This window comes from Trichomonas vaginalis, chromosome IV (genome assembly GCF_026262505.1).
Source record: "Trichomonas vaginalis G3 chromosome IV, whole genome shotgun sequence".
NCBI classification, from domain to species: domain Eukaryota; phylum Parabasalia; order Trichomonadida; family Trichomonadidae; genus Trichomonas; species Trichomonas vaginalis.
This window is the reverse complement of record NC_067206.1, coordinates 301,368-321,854: the sequence shown is the minus strand read 5'-3', so window position 1 is coordinate 321,854 and position 20,487 is coordinate 301,368. Positions and strand designations below refer to the sequence as shown.

Genomic DNA, 20,487 nt, shown 5'->3' with positions numbered 1-20,487 from the left:
AAAAGGAAAAAACCTGCGCGAATCGAGATTTGAACCGAGGTCTTCGACGTCTGTAGCGAGGTAGCCCATACCACTGAGCTATGAGCCGCTTACATATTTTTAAGTAAAATATAGTATATTTGTCATACAGTGAAGGATGACCAAACTTAAAAAAAATAAAACTAAAATATATTTTTTTCTGTCTTAAGGAAATTCATGAAAATTCAAGAGGGTAGAAAAGAGGGTAGAAAACGGGGTAGATATACCCTTCTACCCTAAAATATATTTTTCAATACTTTTTCAGCACTTCTCCGTAGTTATATATGAAAGACAATTCGAGATAAAAGTCGTAGTACAATGGAATAATATGCTGCACACCGTTTGTTGTGAACCAAACTTGAAAGTCAGAGAAACTGTTACTAGGTGGTTCGTAGAATTTAGAAGCAAAGTCATAAAAGTCCTTACCAATACATAGAAAACTGTTGTTGCTTGAACTGAAACTTGCATGACACATAACATTTTGAGGGTCGAACACGTTTCTATAAACTGTCAAATCTGTTGGTGGGCGTATAAACCAGAACGGACCGTCAGGTGGTAATGGTTCGTTCTGGTTTAGTAACCGAAGAAATTGTGCCCAAGAACGTTTGTCTACTTGCCAAAATAAAAACTGTGTATCTCTTGGAGGGTTATTTTCAATCCTTTGAAATGAAACTGTGGAGTTCATCTTGTCATATTCTAGTTTCAGATAGTATGTTCCATTTAGTAAAGAGTCGTATTTTTCTTGAAATTCCCAATAATATTTGTTTATTTGAGTTTGAAAGTCATTTAGAGTCTTCTCAGAGACTTTCCGTCTGAACGAACCGTAAAGATTCTCATTTCGTCAAATTTGTCTAGTAGACCATCATGACCTCTATACCGCCCATGAAAATATACTGCGAACATAAATGCGTTAGTTCTTTTTGAAAACAAAACTCTTCTAAATCCTATTGCCTTTGCATCTGAAGGACTTTGAAGCCAACGAATTGGATACAAACCTGTAAGCACGGATGAAATTTCTTCACTCGAAATAGTCATACCGGCGTTTGTGAAGATATAGTCTAACGGTTTTGTATCTGCTGCTTTTGTTCTTTGTTTTTCAACCTGAAACATTTAATATATGTAAAAATATACTGTTTTAAAATAAATGTTTTAAAATGGTATGCCATATGAGCTTCTTGAATTTGTTAAGATATAGTCTAATGTATTTTCCATCTGTATCTCTAGCGTTTACATAAGCACAGCCTTCCTTAGTAAAACATACTTGTAATTTCCTAATGTTTACGCGCCGGTATAAAAGTAGAAAGAGTCCTGTTCTTCGCTATAGTAGTAAAACTCAAACGTATGCTTACCATAGTCTGTAATTTCAATTGCTTCATCTTCTAGTTCGTCGACAAATTCGAATACAATATCTCTAAATTTGCTTTTGTTCTTATTGTTTTCAGAACAAGTGACCCAACGTAAGTTTTCAAGTCTATTGTCGTTTCTTATACGGTTTATATGGTCTACAAAAGGTATAATTGTTAGGGTTTGGTAAAAATGAGTTGCAATGACAACATGTTTTTAAGATAGTGTTTTCCACCAATCCTCATCTAGCATATCCGTCATTTTGCTCCCATTCGCTTAAAACTCTTTTTGTCTTTTTGTTTCTGACTTCAAATGACTCACAACAGTGAATTTCATATTTCTCATCTAACAAACAAGTTTCCCAACGGTCTTCTCCAACAAACTCAGCGTACATTTCAAATAAAATAAAAAAATGTTTTTTTAAAAAAATGTTTTGTTTTTAAATGGTATGCCATTTCATATTTCTCATCTAACAAACAAGTTTCCCAACGGTCTTCTCCAACAAACTCAGCGTACATTTCAAATAAAAATAAAAAAATATATTTTTCCTTTACTTAACATAACCACCAGCTACCATAAGTCTTTGACGCCAACCCATACCAGCTAATGAAGGTTGACTTGGTTTAGTTTGGAAACTAAACTTTGGTTTTGGTTTATCTTCAGTTTTTGGTTTTTCTTCTTCTATCGGTTTTTCGTCACTTTTCGGTTCCTCTGACTTTACTTCACTTGCAGGAACAGTTGTGTCGTCAACATCTTCATAAATATCATATGCCATTTGTTTTTGTTTTCCTTTCAACTTTTTGTGTTTGTTGTAAAGTTTAGAATATTTTGACTCTAAGTCAATGAGATGTTCTATATGAACTGTTGGTCAGTGAAGAATACCTTCCATCTGTTGTCTCGAAAGCTCCTTCAGACTTCAATATTTTATTTGTGAGAGTCTGTTTCTTTTTTGAGATACTAGCCGTTCCATTTCTATGAAAAGTGACTTTATAGTTAGGGTTTGTATTTCCAGACCTGGCACCTTCTATTATTGAATTTTTCTCTTCATCTGTAAGTTCTTTGACAGGTTTTGACAATGGTTCTGAACTTTTTTGTTTGTGGTGTCAATCTACCGTTTCAACTTCTTCGGTCATTTCATCTCAGTAAAAATTTTAGTTTGGTTTGTTTTCAAACTGGTTGTTTAGGTTTTTTAAGTCGGTCGGTCTAAACTTCCTGAGGTATAGGAAGAACTTGACAAACACTGGTTGTGTAACTGCTGGAAGTCGACAAATCCATCTTGAACCCATTTGTCTCAAAGCTGTATTGTTCATTTCATCTCAGTAAAAAACTTTACATTCCCCACGTTGAGGCGGTTGCGGTTGGTTGTTGTTTACCCACTGTTGTGCATGGTTATATCCTCTGTTAAGAATCTTTCACCTTGGTCCATATAGTGTCCTGCTTGGTTATAGTAGTCATTTGCTTGTTATAGTAGTTTCCTGCTTCTCTTCTACATTGTCCATCCATCCTTGAACTTTTCCTCTTGTTTCAGGATTTGGAATAAGATTTGCTGCATCTCGTGCTACCTCCCAACCTTTCTGTACAGTTTGTATAATAGGCTGTGCTTTCTCTTTAAGTATACCTAATGTACTCAAAATCTTCCTTCCAATTCCAAATGCACCTCTGGCTATTGTTCCCACTGCGGGCAAAAATCTGGATGCAACTCCTGCTAATGCGCCCAAATAAACCCATTTCTTATAGGATTAAAAATGACGAATCCAAACAAGGACCTATGTTTCTAAAGGCAACAAAAAAAGCACTCATGATAAAAATCTTTAGTTCAACACCAAATGCTTGGTTTATGGATATCTTGGAAAACATTCCGAGGTATAGAGAAGACGGACCACCATACTGGCTAATATTTGTTGTCAAAACACAAGATACTGTGAAGCCATACCATTACAGTCCAAAAATATTTTAGATGTGAAAACTGCTTTGACAATATTCGTTGACAAATACCATCCAACAAAACTGACATCTGACTGTGAAAGTTCTTTCAAATCAGACGATATTAAAAACTATCTGCGTTCAAAAAATGTAAACCAATATTTCATTGTCGACCAAAACATTCTGCTCTTGGTGTCATTGACAGTTGTAATAAAAATCTTAAGAGACTTAAACCAACCACAAGGTGGTGAGGTAGATGAAATGTCATATGACGACAAATTATAGACATTTCTCCATGGCAAAGATGAGACAAGTTTTAAATATTTACAATAACCGTAAACAAAAAGGTTTGGGAAACCACTCCCCTGAAAGAAATGAAAAACAACCCTGACTTAGAGAAAGACTATATATTTAATAGTTTAGTCCAAAAGAGACAAACAAGAAAGAATGCCAGGCTTCAAACTTAAGAAAGGTGACAAAGTAAAAATAGAAATACCTAAACGCGACCCATATGAAAATACTATTGACTATGACAACAACAAGTACCCGACAGGTACTCACATTCGTGTTCGTAAAATAGAAGAAAGTATACAAGAGATATTATGAAGTTTTAGGCAAACATGGCAAAATGTACAGACTGCAAGCAGAAGATAAAACTACTATTGTCAGACCTCGTTTCAAAACTTGTCAAAGTTCAAGGTGGTATACTTTCAAAGACAGTTCCTAACAAATATAAGACAACTCCTGACGAATATGCTAAAGAAGTTGAAAATGACGACTAAGCAATTCTATACCATGCGTAAACTGTCATGTAAGGTGGCATGTATTCTTTACTTTGTCCCGTTGTTTGCGTATATCCTGAAACGCGATGTGTATGGTTTCCATCTCCCTGAGTGTCACTCCAGTAACAATTATATAGCAACTGAACGTCGTCTTTAACATCATATCCTTTACCTTTTTTCAAGGCGTGCCAATCCAAAATTTATGCTTATGCCAACCTGCTTGAATGTACTTAAATCTATGTAGTGACTGTGTGCAGGTAAATTTTTCACCTGAAATCGTTTTACTTCCACTGTTTCTTTGAAGAGTTTGCACAATACAAAAACCTGTCGACTATTTGTTCCCATGCACCAACACCAAACATTACTTGAGGACTTCTTGCTTCCATAGATGTATAAATAGAACCTACTGGGTTCATTAAATCAAACATATGAATATTATAGGATTCTCTCTTTGAACTTAAAATATAGTGCAGCCATTTCAGGTTTCTTCTGGTTTGTGTCAAATTATTTTATAATATAATCTTATGTTTCAGGGTAGGTAAAATCTGACTATAATATTTATTTCTGTCATCTGTATAATAATATACTATTCTCGTTTTTTCTATTGCATTATATCTTTTATATCTATATATTCTAAATATAATGTTTGCTTTTTTGGGTCTACACGTGCGTCAACACCATAGTCATAATAATATGGTGCTGGAGCTGGGTTAGGTAATGTCATATCTGTCATTTCATAAACTCTTAAATATTTCTTTTGTTCGTCTCCATATAAGTTTAAGTAGCAGTTGTTGTCTAATGGAACTTTAACTTGTGTACCATCATTCTTTATATAGCTTACATACATTTCATTGTTATTTTTCGGAATGAGTTTATACCGTATACCATTTTTTAAGGAGTGTACAAACTCCATCTAAAATATTTGTTTTCTTCATTGACAGAAAAGTCACCAACAATAGTTTCAATTATTTTTGTTCCAACTAAACTTTGGTATATTTCATTGACATATGTTTTATCTGCTTTCTTTTCAAGGCTAACGTTTAAGTCTGTTATTTCAGAAGATGTATGTGTATGTCCAACGGCACTTTTCCTGTTTAAGGTTTCTTGTAAGTTTGTAATATTTGCAATGGTATGTGTATGTCCAACGTCACTTTTCCTGTTTAAGGTTTCTTGTAAGTTTGCAATATTTGCAATGGTATGTGTATGTCCAACGTCACTTTTCCTGTTTAAGGTTTCTTGTAAGTTTGTTATTTCAGAAGATGTATGTGTATGTCCAACGGCACTTTTCCTGTTTAAGGTTTCTTGTAAGTTTGTAATATTTGCAATGGTATGTATATGAGTCTTTTTAGAATATTCTTTGTCAGCTCTTGTCACTTCACTTGACATTTTATTGTCAACATATGTTTTGTCTGCTAGTTCAGGATGAGTATGTTCTTTCGTTGCATATGTTGCATCTGCTCTGTCATGTTCTTCTTGAACTTTTTCAATGACATACTCTTTGTCAGCTTTGTTGTCAATATCTGCTTTCAAAAGAAGTTCAGATATAGGTTTCTCGTTTAAAGTTCCTTTTGTTGGATTTATACAAACAGTATGGTTCTTGTTGTCTTGAAACAGAAACTCATCTGTCATTGGGTTTAATGTCAGTTTTAAGTTTCCTTCTTTCAATGACTCAGATATCTTAGAATAGTTTGAAAAGTTTGTTGTGTTCTTATTTAGAGCTTGCAAAATGAGTTGTCGGTTGTGTTTTATTTCTCTCATAGACGCTGTTTCTTTCGACATTTTTATTCTAGATAAAATATGCTTTCAATAGAAAAAGAAAATTCAAGAGTTGCTACAACTAAACCATTAGATGAACTTTTTACTAACGTAGGTCAAAAGTTTGAGACAGAGACCGTAAAACATGAAGGCTATCGTTTTGACTACCCACTAAGATGGTTAAGAGACCCATCCGTCACAAAAGCTATTGGCTTTCGTAGAATGAAGTTCATTTCAGAAGCCATACATGGTTTCCCATTTACGGTCGCTTTTGAAATTCGATACTATAACAAAGAAAAACGTACGTATGAGAAATTTGAACAGGGAAAACTTTTACAAGTTAGTTTGCTTGTAAACTTAGAAACAACTCTTCAAGCTTTTCAAGAAAAATAAACGATATCTATCTCGAATATGCAAAACAGTACAACATTGACGAAGGAGAGTACCATCTCGATATTTTATATGACAGGAAAAATGCAACTGTTAAATTCAATAAAATAGAAGACCTTGGAGAAAACGTTTATATTTCTACAAAATATAACAACTTGGCATGGCATAGATTTTTGAGGATGTTAAATCAGCCTGCATGGTATCCAGTACACCCAGACTATTATGAAGTCTCAAACCCTAATGGAACATATGAAAATGTTTTCGACTCAGATGCTATTATTGTTCATGCTTCATTTTCTGGCGCCCAAAACTCTTTCTTATGCTTGGCAAATGACTTTTACGAAAAACCTACAAAGTTATACGAACCACCAAGTGGAAGTATTTCAGACTTTCAAGTATGGTTTACTACAGATGGAAGAAAGAGAATAATTCCATTATACCACGCGTTTTACTTAGAACTTAGTTTCATATACAACTACTATCGAACGGTAAAAATATAATTTTAATACGGTTGAGGTGTTGGATTTGGTTGCCAACTAGACTGTGGTGCAGGTTCAGGCTGTTGTATAACAGGAGCTTGTTCTTCTGGTTCAGGGTCTTTAGGTATAATACCAACAAACTGACCTACTCTTTTACCAATATTTTTGACACCGTTCCATACTCCTCTTCCGACAGATTTTATTCCATTCCATATACCTCTTCCAACATTTCGAAAGAAGTTTCCAATACTACTGAAGAAACCCATTTTACTATATGTAAAAATCTAATGTCCGCCTAGTCTCTTACGTTTCCTGTTGAGTTCCATAGCATTCTTTAACTGGAGCTCATACATTCTGTTTCTCCTCTGGTAGAAAACATATTCTGGGTCAACTCCTGTGTTCGCGTCATCTGCATAGAGTTGTTTATATCCCACTTCAGGGTTTGTATAAAACTCTTTCCATCTCATATTTGCATACCATGGTGGTAAGCCTAACGCAGCGTCATTTGACATGGCAGTTTGCATTTGTACATCTGTTGGCACTTGACCATAGTTTGCCATTGCAGTTTGTATTCTAACTTCATTTGGAATATTCTCTGGGTTTGGTTGTCCAGGTTGCTGTGCATTCGCTAAGTTCTGTGCGTCCATTTAATATTAGATAAAAATATCTCTTACGAGTACATATACTGAACATTTGCAGGCATTGGTTCATCTTCATATTCTCTATATCTTTCTGCCACGTCAAATAAGTAAATGACACAATGGAAAAAACCTAAAACAAGTAGTCCTATTTCAAACCACATTTACTTACTAGTAAAATTTCTTTGTTATGACACTTTCTCCAGTTTATAGGACCTCTCTCATATTCTATCTTATCGTATCTAAACTCATAGTCATGTATGTCCTCTAACCATCTCATGACACTTTCCAAACCACTTTTATCGGATGTAAAGTAAAAGCATGGATGGTTATGTAAAACGTCTAAAGTTTCTAAAGAGTCTCTCAAAGTCCAGTCTACTTGGTATTGAAAATCCCATGTGTTATAGAACGGCGGGTCCACTATAAAGAAAACATTTTCCTTGTCTTTATATTTTTCATACAACTCTGTCCAATGACATCTCACAAACTCTATACCCTCAATATATTTTTCTATGTTCTCTTTGAAAACATTTGTATAGTTAAGATATAAAACTTTTGACATAAGTGTTTCAATGTCATGAACTCTTATAGCACCACTATATAATAGTCTAGCAGATATACTATCCCAGTCAATATACTCTGCTTTTTTCAAAACCTCTCTCACAATATTTTTCTTATCTAATGGTATACGTTCCATCTTACCTATAGGTATCTTTTCTTTTAACTCTTTCAATATTTTGTTTGTGTCTGGTATATGTTTGAGACGGTTCATATAGTTGTCGAAGTCATTGCATATAATCTTTGAGTCTGGGAATATTGTATGGCACAAATGGGATATATAGAAACTTCCACCGAACAAGTCTACAAATGTTAGACCATTCGGTAGTTTCTTAAGTTCTCTCAATAGAATATCTTTACATCTACTCTTATTTCCAAAGAAGGGTAACGGTGGTTTTGTAAAATTCATTTTATATATATAATAAAAATGTTTTTTCCTGAAAAGTGATAGATGTTTTATTGTGACTTCTTCGTAAAGACTTTGTTGAGATTTCTTCGTAAATGACCCAAAAATATATTTTAGGGTAGAAGGGTATATCTACCCCGTTTTCTACCCTCTTTTCTACCCTCTTGAATTTTCATGAATTTCTTCGTAAAGACTTTGTCAAGACTTCTTCGTAAAGACTTTGTTAAGACTTCTTCGTAAAGACTTTGTTGAGACTTCTTCGTAAAGACTTTGTTGAGACTTCTTCGTAAAGACTTTGTCAAGACTTCATCGTAAAGACTTTGTTGAGATTTCTTCGTAAATGACCCTAGTAGTATATTTTGGTGTAAATTTCATGAAAATTCAAGAGGGTAGAAAACGGGGTAGATATACCCTTCTACCCTAAAATATATTTTTGGTGTAAATTTCATGAAAATTCAAGAGGGTAGAAAAGAGGGTAGAAAACGGGGTAGATATACCCTTCTACCCTAAAATATATTTTTGGGTCATTTACACTCATGAACTTTCTTGTCTATGTTTTGTTAAGACTTCTTCGTAAAGACTTTGTTAAGACTTCTTCGTAAAGACTTTGTTAAGACTTCTTCGTAAATGTTTTGTTAAGACTTCTTCGTAAATGACCCTAGTAGTATATTTTTGGTGTAAATTTCATGAAAATTCAAGAGGGTAGAAAAGAGGGTAGAAAACGGGGTAGATATACCCTTCTACCCTAAAATATATTTTTGGTGTAAATTTCATGAAAATTCAAGAGGGTAGAAAAGAGGGTAGAAAACGGGGTAGATATACCCTTCTACCCTAAAATATATTTTTGTCTGATTTTACGAAGAAGAAGTCTTGACAAAACATTTACGATGAAATCATGACAAAACATGAAAACATATATAATTTGTGAAAAGCTCCTGGAAGACCCGTATATATAAGAACTTCATTTATGTGGGCTAGAAGGCACGAAGTGCCTGGAAGCTCACCCCAAGAAAAAAAAACTTCATTATACTCATTCATCCTCAGGGCTAGAAGGCACGAAGTGCCTGGAAGCCCCACTTCCTTTTTTTTTTTTTTTTTTTTTTTTTTTTTTTTTTTTGATATACAATCATAATCATATTGAATTAAAGTTAAATTCAAAGTTTTATTTCTCTAGTGGCTTGATTCATCAATAATTATATCATTTATATACCATTTAATGGCCAATATATACATAATTTACCTCAAAGATATAATTGTGGTTGGCATTCGAAATCTTGTTTGCTTGTTTTTCACTGTTTTAATAACATAACCTGCATGTGTATTGGTATGACATTAAAGGATAAAATTAACATAAGCCAAACATGCATATTTATCCCAGAAATTGAAAAAAATGATGTTCAAAAAACATTACATTGGCTTCGAACTGCTAGAATTGCTGCCAAAAATATACAATAAGCAATCGATTGTCTTTACTCTTCAAATATCTCCTCTAATGCTGAGCAAATGTATTTCACTAATTTAAAGCGAAATTCTTTAACGTTGCAGCTATGTGACATGAGTATCTTTATGTTTAAGGCACCTATTAAAATATTATCATAATTTTATATAATTGCAAAAAAATCCTCGAGTTTTTGAAGTTATTTATTGAATTTATACTATTGACCATACTTTTATAAAATAATATGGTATCAAAATTCGTCTGATTCATTTTTTCATCAATTTTTTCCTCAATTCCTGATTAGAATAACATTCAAAAATTTTTGAAAGGTGATTTATATTTTAAAAATTTGGTTCAAAATAATATACATTTGGTGTAGATGAAGTTTGTTGATCGCCATTCAGAAACGGTTCGAAGTAACACAAAAATTGAATAGCTTCAAAATGTTTTTGTTTTTTCACACTGTAGGCTCATTAAAACCTGTGATCTTAATTCCTGGAACTATGGGTAGTGTCTTACGAGGTTCTGTAACAAACAGAAAGACTCACTGGTACTGCCCTAAAAATGTTGCTGAAACTGACATATGGGTAAAGAAACAATATTGTATTCCTCCACTTGGAAACTGTCTTAGTGACTGGCTCACTATGAGATACGATAATACAACAAAATCAGCGATAAACCAAGAAGGAGTTAATCTTGATATTGTTGATTTTGGAGGCGTTGATGGTATCAGCTACTTGGATGAATTCTTTAACATTACAAACTTTATTCCTTATTTCAATAAGTATATTAAGTATCTGGAAACAAAAGGATATACAGTCGGAAAAGATTTATTCGGCGCACCATTCGATTGGAGACGAGGCCTTATGCTAGGTGATGATCATTACAAAAGAATGAAAGATCTCGTTGAAAAAGCCTATACATTGAATTCAAATCAAAAAGTTGCTTTAGTTGGACATTCACTTGGTGGATATTTCATCCACTACTTCTTGTCTAATGTTACAATACCAGAATGGCGCCAAAAATATATTGAATCTGCCATTTTGGTCGCACCTTCATTTGGTGGCTGCGGTACAGTTGTTGAAAATCTTTGGAATGGAGCACTTTATATCATGAGACATTTCGGAATCTCAGAATCTGCAATGGGATCTCTTGCTTCCTCCCTCGGAGCTCTTTACGTTCATCTTCCAAACCACAAAGTGTTCGGCCAACTTCACGTCTTCCATGATGAAACAGGAAAAGGCTACACTGCTGCCGAATTACCAGAACTCTTAGCCAAAAACGGTAAATTCAGAAATACTCCTGAAATCTTTGAACTCCATAAGAAGTTTTCCGCTCAGACCATTAATCCACTTGATGTTCCAACAGTCATTGTATACAATGATAAGATGAAAACAGTCATCGGATACAACGCTCAAACAAAAGAGTACATGTATTCTCTCGGTGATACATTGATCAATGCGGAAGGATACCACTATGCATGCAATAACTGGAAATCATCAAAGAAGCTCAAATGCATTAATTTGGATTCAACTTCTGAACTTGCCTCTCACATCTTCATGGTTATGAAGGAGGAGTACGTAGATTTAGTACTCAAACACGTTTTAGATACTGAATGGGAGAAATAATTTATATGTTTCATATAATTTATTAAATATTATAATAAAATATTAATAATAGATGTATTCTTTGTTTTAAATTATTTAGTATTTATCGAGTTGGAACTAGATTAATACTTTTTGTTGTTATAATGATTAAATTTTAATTCCAAAATTTTGAAAATTCCATAAATCATTCTCAGATAAAGGGTTTAATTTTCTTTATCATATGACTTTTTGAGTATGCAATTAAAAATATCATAAATAGCAATCGAGGAAAATCTTTACATCGAATTTCAAATTTTTTATTGTAAATATTCCCCCTAAATTATCAAACTTTTGAATTAAAAACGATTATTTCTAACACAATCAAAAAATCTTTGATGACTTTTTTTCACAAGAACACTGCTTTTAATATCTCAGATCCACTGATCGATGAAGAGAAGCAGCAAGTTCTGAACCTATTCCCCAAAATAGATCATCCAGTTCAAATCATGTTTCGAACTGATGCGAGAATCTACAAAACTACAAGGAAGCAATCGATTGTGGCCATGTCATGCCACTTCGTTAAGTGTTTCTCACAAGATAAAAAGAAAAAACTAACAGAATACGCATCGTTTCACATAAAAGACGTTTTATTAATCGCAAATAAAGGTACAGAATTCACTGTCGTTCAAACAAAAGAAACCAATCTTACTATAACAGCACCTGAGTGTCTTAGATTCGCTCAAATACTATATAGAAACTTTATTTTATCTTATAATTCGTTACCTCCTTCAGATTCTGTAGAAATGCGTCCAACATACGAAAATCAGTTCCCAGTCATCGATGTACAGCTTTCTCCAGCACAAAAATTCCAATTTACATATTTTTCAAATTGCGCACTTCAAGGAGTGCCTTACAACCACGAAGTCGTTAGATACTTCCACAACTTGTTCTTATCTAAGAATTCTGTCGTTGATTTATCACAATTACCGCTTAATTTGGCGAGTTCTCCGAAAGATTTAATTCCTATCTTCGATTCTGTCAATTTATTGAAATTTGTTGGTGGCATATGCTGCTACGATATGAATCGTCCAGAAGCTATTACTACTTTTAGTCCTTTATTCACAATGGGAGGAAATGTTCATATTATTCACTTCGAAAAGTGCGGAATCAAATCCGGACTGCAAGGTTTATTAGATACCGTTCGAAAGAACCCACAATTACAAGTCCAATACTGGGACATTTCGAATAATCAAATCCAAGACATGAATTGTTTCCCAGAAATACTTTCATACTCACAATTACCTGTTTTATACCTTAATATATCGAACTGCAACGTTCTTTCTCCTGTTTCTCAAAACTTATTTAATACAATGTCAAATAACAAGAATTTCCTTGGAATCAAGTACTTATTCCTCGGCAATACACAGATATCAACACCAGATGCATGCAAATCCTTCGATAATTTCATAAAAACAATTTCAGATTCGAAAGATACTCTTGCACTCGAATCTCTTGACATTAACAACTCTCCATCAGTCGAGTTCATCATAGACACCATCATTAAGTACAACATTTCACTCAAATCCCTCAAAGTCAACGGATGCAAATTTAATCAACATTGCATCGACCAAATCTTAACATTAATACATGGATCAACATCATTAGAAGTCTTAGATATCAGTGGCACCAATCTCCAACCAGAATACGTTGCTTCTGTCATTTCAACGATATCCAACAACAAAAACCTCAAAAACTTCTCATTGTACATGAACAATCTCAAGCTAACGAGTGCAAGTATCCTTCCTCTCTACAGAGAATTCCTCAGAAGTGACCTTTCCCGATGGAAATCTCTCTCATTTTCACAAAACTCGATGACAGTTGATGATTTGACCGACATATGTCCATTATTCATCAGAATGACCAATTTGGAAGAGCTCTCCATCGCTTCCAACTTCCAAAACGCTCTGACAATCGACCAAATCCTTGTGAAACTCCTCAGAATTCCTAACCTCAAAAAACTTGACATTTCCAACTCAAATCTCGGCCAGCATCTTTCCCCGATGCTTGAGAGAGTTCCAGCGAAACAGACACTCGAATCCCTCGACATTTCCGGCAACAACATCGGAGACAACGGCAGCTCATCGATCTCAAACGTTCTCCACTCATCAGAGTCGATAAAAGAGCTGAAAATCGACAACAACAATTTCACTTCCATTGAATCGATCAACTCCATTGTTCTTGCAGCTGAAACAAACCAACACATCACCAGTTTGAACTTCCCTGTCAACGACGCGAAGAAAATTGTTGACAAATCAACAGAAGTCGACAGATCGATATCAATTAAACGATTGGGAGACATCCAGCTGAGTTTGGTCCAGAGAATCATGAGCAACAGAGCGAGACTTCACATGCCGAACGACCTTCCTTTCCCTGCGACAGAGGAAATAAGAAGATTAATCAAGGAAATATCGAGAGAAGCGCACACGACGTACAAAGGACAGAACTTGAAGCGCCACTCATTCACAACTGATGTTTTCAACCTGCCAATGCCGTTCCAGAACGTCAACGATTTGTTGCCGGATGACGATGGAGTGGAGGAAGTTCCCCTGTCAGATTTGACTGAATACCAGACTCCTTCGATGTTTAAGTACTACAACGAGACGAATGACGATTTCAAGACAATGTTCACAACAATGAATCCGGATATAACAGCAATGTTCAAGATAGAAGAGGAAATCGCTAAAAATGACCAGAAACAAGAAGAAAAAATTGAACCAGTAAAAAGTGAAGTGACCAAAGAAAGAGAAATTATTCAGATTGAAGAAGAAGAGGAGAGTTCAGAAGATTCTGTTGATTATGCACTTAAAACAGGCTTTGTTAAATTCTCTGTCCGTGATGACAGCGATGATTACGAGACACAAAAGACTGTTGAGATGAAAAACAGAAAAACTAAGGCACCAAGACTCATAAGAAAACAGTTGGAAGATGATAGCGATGACAGTGATTTCTATCAACAACAAAACGTACAAAAAATGCCACCTCCTGTATTGAAATACAAATCGAAATTGTTATCTGTTGATTCGAATTTCTCTTCATCAAATTATCAGCAGAAAGAAGAAAGTGAAGAGCCGAAGAAGCCGAAATTGATGATGGCGAATGAACCAGAATTGTTATTAGATATTCCTGACGAAAAAATCTCTTCTTCTCTAAAACGAAAGAAATCTTCTGCAGCAAAGAAAATGCCGTCTGATTCTCCTCCACCTCTTCCTCCTCCTCAGCCACAGAAGAGACAGATCCCTCCTCCTTCTTCCAGTTCTTCATCTGAGGAAGAAGAAGAAGAAGTCAAGGAAAAGAAACAAATTCCTCCTCCTTTATCAAGTTCATCATCTGAAGAAGAGGAACAAGTCAAACAAATTAACCAGGAATCATCATCAACAATGAGTGACTCTGAGAAACAGATCAAACAGTTCAATCCTCCTCCGCCAGAACCTCTTCCGCCACAAAGAAACCACGTAACTCCTGAGATGCCTGAGGACGATGAAAGCGAAAGAGACTGGGAAAGAGAGGCAAGAAGAAAGCTTTATCCTGTGGATGAGTTGATGCAGTTCGCAAACCAAGTAATTCAAGATGGAGAAAATAAAAAAGGCGGAAAAAGAAATGGAACAAAAATTCCTAGAAGAAAATAATAATAATAAAAAATATTTATTGAATTTTTTTGACATCGATATCATTTTTTTATAAACAGGTTTTTATAGTGCTTCTTCTAAGTTTACAACCATTATAGAAGTGGTTCAACGGTGGTTCGATTTGAGAATTTATAAAAGTTAATTATTCAAAGAATGTACACATCATGAGAAACAGATCTGATCAAAGCTCAATTTTCAGTTTAAAAACGATAATAAAAAGAAAAATAGTCAGATATTTTATGGATAATTTTTAGGTAGAAAAATTATCCATATTTTACGGATAATTTTTAGGTAGAAAAATTATCCATATTTTACGACTAATGACTAATAATCTTACTCTTGACATAGATTCCATTGCCAAAAACATTGAAACATACACCGATCAAGAGAGTTTTTATGAATTATTTGATATGGATCTTGTTTCACAGATAATGGAGAAATCTACATTGAATTCAAAATATTTCGCACCTCTTCTTCAACAAGGATCATTAAAATGCGAATCTAATAAACTTTATTATGGTGTTCGTAAATGCGAAATTAGTATTGATACATATGATGATGCAATTTCAATTTTACAAAGTTATAAAAAGTTTTTTAAACTTAAGTCTTCAGGCAATTTAGCAGATTTCTTTAAAAAATACAGTGAAGAACATGGAACTGACTCGAGTGAAGTTATTCAGTTGAAAGAAGAGATAGAAGATTTAAAATCAAAACTCACTTTATTGGAGAAATCAAACAATCATTACAAAACAGCAATCACTGATTATAAAGAAGCAATCGATAAATATAAAGAAGCACTAAATCAATCAACAGCTGCATCAGATCATTATAAAGCTGCAATGGAACAGTATAAAAGTGTAGGAGAAACGTACAAAAGTGCAGCTGACAGCTATCAAAGCACTGTGGAGCTATATCAAAAAGCGATATCTGAACTTAAGGAAGAAAATGCCCGGTTAAAGAGGAAAATCAACTCGAATGAATGAAAGCGAAAAGAAAAATACTCCTAGTGGAATATATATAAAATTTGGCCATCAGCAGTGATGAGCTCCGGTTGCTTCGCTTCATTTGTCCATCACCGCCGATGGCCGTTGAAATAAAAATAAAATTACATCAAACAGTAAAATTTTCTTTTTTAATGATCATGCAATTCTTTTCACATCACAGGAGGGTCATCTTGAATTTGTATTATATTTGGCAAACATCAGCCACGATGTAAATTCTAGAAGAAATGATGGAGCAAGTTTTGTATACTATGCAGCAAAAAATGGCCATTCTTATTTTGACTGGAGCTATAGGCAATCAAAAGATTATAAAGAATTTTCTAAGGTATTTTCGCAGCTTTGAATGGCCATCAAAATATTGTTAAATATCTCAATATATCGAAAGTTTCGATATAAGAAATAAAACAAACCTTGGCAGTACTCCCCTTCATTGGGCAACAATGAATGAACATTATTACTGCTGGTGCCAATCTCAAATCGGGTGCTACCACATCTTTATAAACAATGAGATATGATGAAAAATCATTGATATACTCTTTATCAGTAAAGAAGATTTTAAAATGTACATCATGTAGTTTTAACGTCAGTAAAAAAAGTCCATACCATTTCAAAAAGTCTATACCACGGGGCACTTTTGAATGTAAGGTGGGAAAGTTTGAGAGCAAAGTTGCTCTATGTCCCCCACCATATCACCCCCGAAAGTTTTGCCTTTTCTAGTTAATCCTATCTAGAAATTTTTGTGCCTTTATGGGCCAAAAAATACGTTATTTCCTTGAAAAATAGTTTTGGTATAACCTATCAATTTGAACCATGTAATGAACTGATGAAGGCGAAACTTTCAGGGATGATATAGTGATGGATATGGAGCAACTCTGCTCTCAAACTTTCCCTCCTGACATTCAAAAATGCACCATGGTATAGACTTTTTTACGCAGTTTGGACTTTTTTTTCTGACATTATATAAAGAAAAAGTCAAGTAATTTTTTTTGAGAAAGATTTAACAAAAAATAAGAAAAGATTCCAATATAAAAAATAAATAAAGAATAAATAAATAAAACAAAAAATCACATCTATTTTTTTTCCAACATAAAAATAAAACATAAAAAATTTTCAATTGATTCTTTTTGTCTGTTCCAGGATCTCTTTGATATCCTTTTCTGCCTTCTGGTCATTGACAAAAGCAGCAACATCCAGTGCTCCGTATTCACTCAGTTTGCTCCTCACAATGTGTACAGTAGATCCAGGCAAGCAGTCAATAGGAAACATCGTGAGCATAGACGCACTCCAGCAGTGCTGCCTCATTATTGTGCTGGCGACATTCGGACCGAAAGAGACAGGCGCCTGGCCGCTCTCCCAGAGTTCTTCCTCCCAGAGGCGGCGGCACTCTATCCTCCCGTTGTCCCACATCTGGCTCAGAGGAGGGTCGCTGTTCCTCGCTGGAGCTGCGACAGAAAAGAATGGATATGACCTCACGTCGTCAAACGTGTTTCCGCACTTTCCCTCTGTCTGAACTCTCAGCGGAACAATGTTTAGCTTCTGTATCACGTCGTCGCAGATCTCTCCGTGAACTCCTGCAGCGTCGGAGAAAACTAAACAGTGCTGCTGACTCATCATCCTGCTCAGAATGGATCTGCCGGAACTTGCCCAGAGAGGCCTCTGTTTGTTCTGTGTTGACTCATTCAGAAGCCTCAGAAGAGCGTTCTGTTCGTATGGCGGAAGAGCTGAGAAAGAAATGGATGCGCCGCCTTTCTCGTCAGGAGCGATGTTCAGAGCAGGACGTGGCATGAAGTCGCCATCTCCAATCCTGATGAGGAGAACTTCGCCCTGAAGACGGAGGAGGTTCTTTAGATGGCGATTTCGAAGTTCCAGAGCGTATCCGTTGATTTGGGAGTCAACTAGAAGCCTCTCTGAAGAAAACTCCTGCTTGAAAGCGAGAGATCCGTCTGGAAGTCTGTACAGAAAGTTCTCTTCTATTGCCCTGGCGTCGTCTCCAAACAGGTTTTCCAGGACATCTGAGTGGATGTAAGCTTTGGAGTAGCGCTCGACATCCCAGAGGCCCCATGTCTCTAGTTCCGCACAGGAGATGGAGACAGAGGGTTCGTAGCGGCCAAAAACAGCTCTGACGCAGCGATCTGTCGGAATTATCCACTGGCGGAAGAAGTTTACGGTGGATTCGAGTCTGATGGCTGGGAATAGCCGGCCAAAGAAGTCCAATCTGTTGGTTATCCAGTCGTGGCAGCCGACATTTTTGAAATTGTATGGAAATGCTGGGAGAACTGAGCCAACTGGGGAGTTCTGTGATGGAGGAGTGCCGAGCTTGCAATCTCTGAGGAAGAGATACTGTCTGTAGCGTGCTTCGGCTGAAAATTCTGACAAAGCAAAAGGAAGATCGAGTCCTACAGCAATATGCAGCTCGCGACAGAACTTTACTGCATTCTTGATCTGTTCATAGCATAAGTATTGAATAAATCTGACAATTTTCCTGAATTTCGGATCAGAATTCTGAATATTGGCTGCTTTGGCTGCAGAACCACATCTACGTGCTGATTCGCATAATTTCGCGTAATCCTCAAGCCAGAAAAGGTTATCTTCGATGAATTTGTCCACATTTGCCTCCATCTCCGAAATTTTTGCTGGAAAGACCCTGTTTTCCAAGAAGTTTATCTTCTCCACGTACAGAACGTTCGGATCGTCAGAGCCAGGAACGAATCCGTACTCAGCCAGAGATAATAACAGCGGATTCAACGCGAAACCGGAGACGGGGAGCTTCTCCATCTGTCCGGACATGGCCCTTGTATCGAATATGTCCGCGACTTGTATGTGGGAGAAGCCGCAACGCGACGCCCACTGTCCGATCTGCGCAAACACGTTGAACGAGCAGACGGGGGACTGGCAGCGTATCGACTTGAAGGAGAAGAAGATGGATGAGCCGTGGAAAGTGAGGTCTGGGAAGTTTATGTGCCAATTGTCAAATGTTGCAGATTTTACACCGGAACTGACTGACGCTGTGTGGTTTTCTCCTATCTCCCAGAGCGCGCTGCCAGTATTCGCAGCTGATGGAGCGATGTATTTGTATTCAAAAGGAAATCTCGATGCTGGAATTTCGACTTCTATGCTCCATCCGAGAGATTCGGTCACAGGCCAGTTGTCTGGGAGCGGCCGGACACGAGATGCAAGGTCAAGGCCGCGGGTTTCGTTCCATTCGCCTAATTCGGGAATTGAACCTACAATTCGTAATTTTCTGTCTCGTCCGAGGCCTGCAACGTTTGCTCTGAAGAAGCACTTGATGTTTTCGTTCTGCGATGTTGTAATTCTGCCGTCGTTGATGACGGAAGGTTTGAAAATCGTATCTGCGAAAAATGTTGTTGAATATAATGGAGATGATATTGTCTTGAGACGCCAGACATCATTAAGCTCTATAATTCCCCCGGCGCCGCCGAGAGTTATCGTTCGATACTCTGGTTCTTCGACAAAACTTGTCCCGTCGTAGCAAATGTATTTGTAGGTGAGCGACGGTGGCAGGCAGTCTACCACGAGATCGCCCTGCCAGTTGTAGCGTCTATCGCTGAAAAGACCGTTCGGACCGATATTTGACGAACCAATTGAGCCAGAATGTGATAAAGGAAGCGCATTTTTTGGATCCCAAAATCCAAGAGATCTTGTGGAGCCAATAATATATAAATTTTGGCCAAAATAGGTATAATAATTCATTTTGAATCTTAAAACGGTTCTAGACTGATTTGGAGTTCGGCTGGGTTCTGTTTCTAATATTTCTATCGGGTTTTGGAATGATGTTTTGACTGGATAGGAGGAGATTGGATAAAATTTTGTCTCGAATGGAGTTTTTTCAACAAATTGAAAATAAATCCGAGAATTCGGTGGAACTGTAATTGTTAGATCGTTGATGAATTCTATGTTACTGAGTTGCTTTAAGTTAATTTCATAATTTAATTGGGGTGTCTGGACATTATTATCATAATTCATCCACCTCACTGAAGCAGTGACCGGTCCATTGTAGTAATCTGATTTAAATATGAATCTCAAAGTTACAACAGCAGACTCCATCAGCCACAAATGTAAACTTCTGTAAAATAATCGTCGTTGATTCAATATAAAAGATATTAGTTTAATGTAATTCTTGGATAGTTTATAATTTCCTGCCTAATATTCAACGAATATTTTCATTGCACAATTGACCTTTTAAAAAAAGGGATAACACAAATTTGAATAGATCATCAAATAATTCGGTCGATCAAGGTGTGATCATTAGACTTATAAAAGCAATATTAAACTAAAATGGATGAAGAAAACTTTACATGACATTGTCAGTCACTTTTTAACGCCCTTCTGAAATAATAGACATTTTGTTATTTCAATTCATGATTTATGTTAGATTCAGCATGAAATGTCGAATTATGTGACAGGAACTGGAATTGGACAAATGTCTTAAATTTTTCAGAAAAATACTCGTTAAAAGGAAGAA

General features: G+C 35.9%; 6 protein-coding genes and 1 pseudogene across 7 annotated transcripts, besides 1 other annotated feature; 4 read left to right on the top strand and 3 right to left on the bottom strand.

The window, feature by feature from the left end:
- Positions 1-5,414: part of a mobile genetic element that runs on past the window's edge.
- A 450-nt stretch (positions 5,415-5,864) lies between these two features.
- TVAGG3_0001870 lies at positions 5,865-6,712 on the top strand (annotated as a pseudogene). Its single transcript has one exon. A coding segment is annotated over exon 1 (848 nt).
- A 2-nt stretch (positions 6,713-6,714) lies between these two features.
- TVAGG3_0001860 (serine threonine-protein phosphatase family) lies at positions 6,715-6,957 on the bottom strand (the record flags this gene model as incomplete). The annotated part of the gene is made up of 1 exon (XM_051219671.1): positions 6,715-6,957. The coding sequence occupies one exon, from the start codon at positions 6,955-6,957 to the stop codon at positions 6,715-6,717; it is 243 nt and encodes an 80-aa protein (XP_051104657.1).
- An 18-nt stretch (positions 6,958-6,975) lies between these two features.
- TVAGG3_0001850 (uncharacterized protein) lies at positions 6,976-7,338 on the bottom strand (the record flags this gene model as incomplete). Its single annotated transcript, XM_051219670.1, has 1 exon — positions 6,976-7,338. One exon carries the CDS (start codon positions 7,336-7,338, stop codon positions 6,976-6,978), a length of 363 nt encoding a protein of 120 aa, XP_051104656.1.
- A 2,722-nt stretch (positions 7,339-10,060) lies between these two features.
- Positions 10,061-11,382, top strand: TVAGG3_0001840 (O-acyltransferase protein; the record flags this gene model as incomplete). The annotated part of the gene is made up of 1 exon (XM_001303427.1): positions 10,235-11,359. The coding sequence occupies one exon, from the start codon at positions 10,235-10,237 to the stop codon at positions 11,357-11,359; it is 1,125 nt and encodes a 374-aa protein (XP_001303428.1).
- Positions 11,383-11,710: 328 nt separating this feature from the next.
- Positions 11,711-15,014, top strand: TVAGG3_0001830 (uncharacterized protein; the record flags this gene model as incomplete). The annotated part of the gene is made up of 1 exon (XM_001303426.2): positions 11,713-15,003. The coding sequence occupies one exon, from the start codon at positions 11,713-11,715 to the stop codon at positions 15,001-15,003; it is 3,291 nt and encodes a 1,096-aa protein (XP_001303427.1).
- A 399-nt stretch (positions 15,015-15,413) lies between these two features.
- Positions 15,414-15,986, top strand: TVAGG3_0001820 (protein ubiquitination; the record flags this gene model as incomplete). The annotated part of the gene is made up of 1 exon (XM_001303425.1): positions 15,414-15,986. The coding sequence occupies one exon, from the start codon at positions 15,414-15,416 to the stop codon at positions 15,984-15,986; it is 573 nt and encodes a 190-aa protein (XP_001303426.1).
- Positions 15,987-17,022: 1,036 nt separating this feature from the next.
- TVAGG3_0001810 (heteropolysaccharide binding) lies at positions 17,023-20,084 on the bottom strand (the record flags this gene model as incomplete). The annotated part of the gene is made up of 1 exon (XM_001303424.2): positions 17,115-20,069. One exon carries the CDS (start codon positions 20,067-20,069, stop codon positions 17,115-17,117), a length of 2,955 nt encoding a protein of 984 aa, XP_001303425.1.
- Positions 20,085-20,487: the final 403 nt, after the last annotated feature.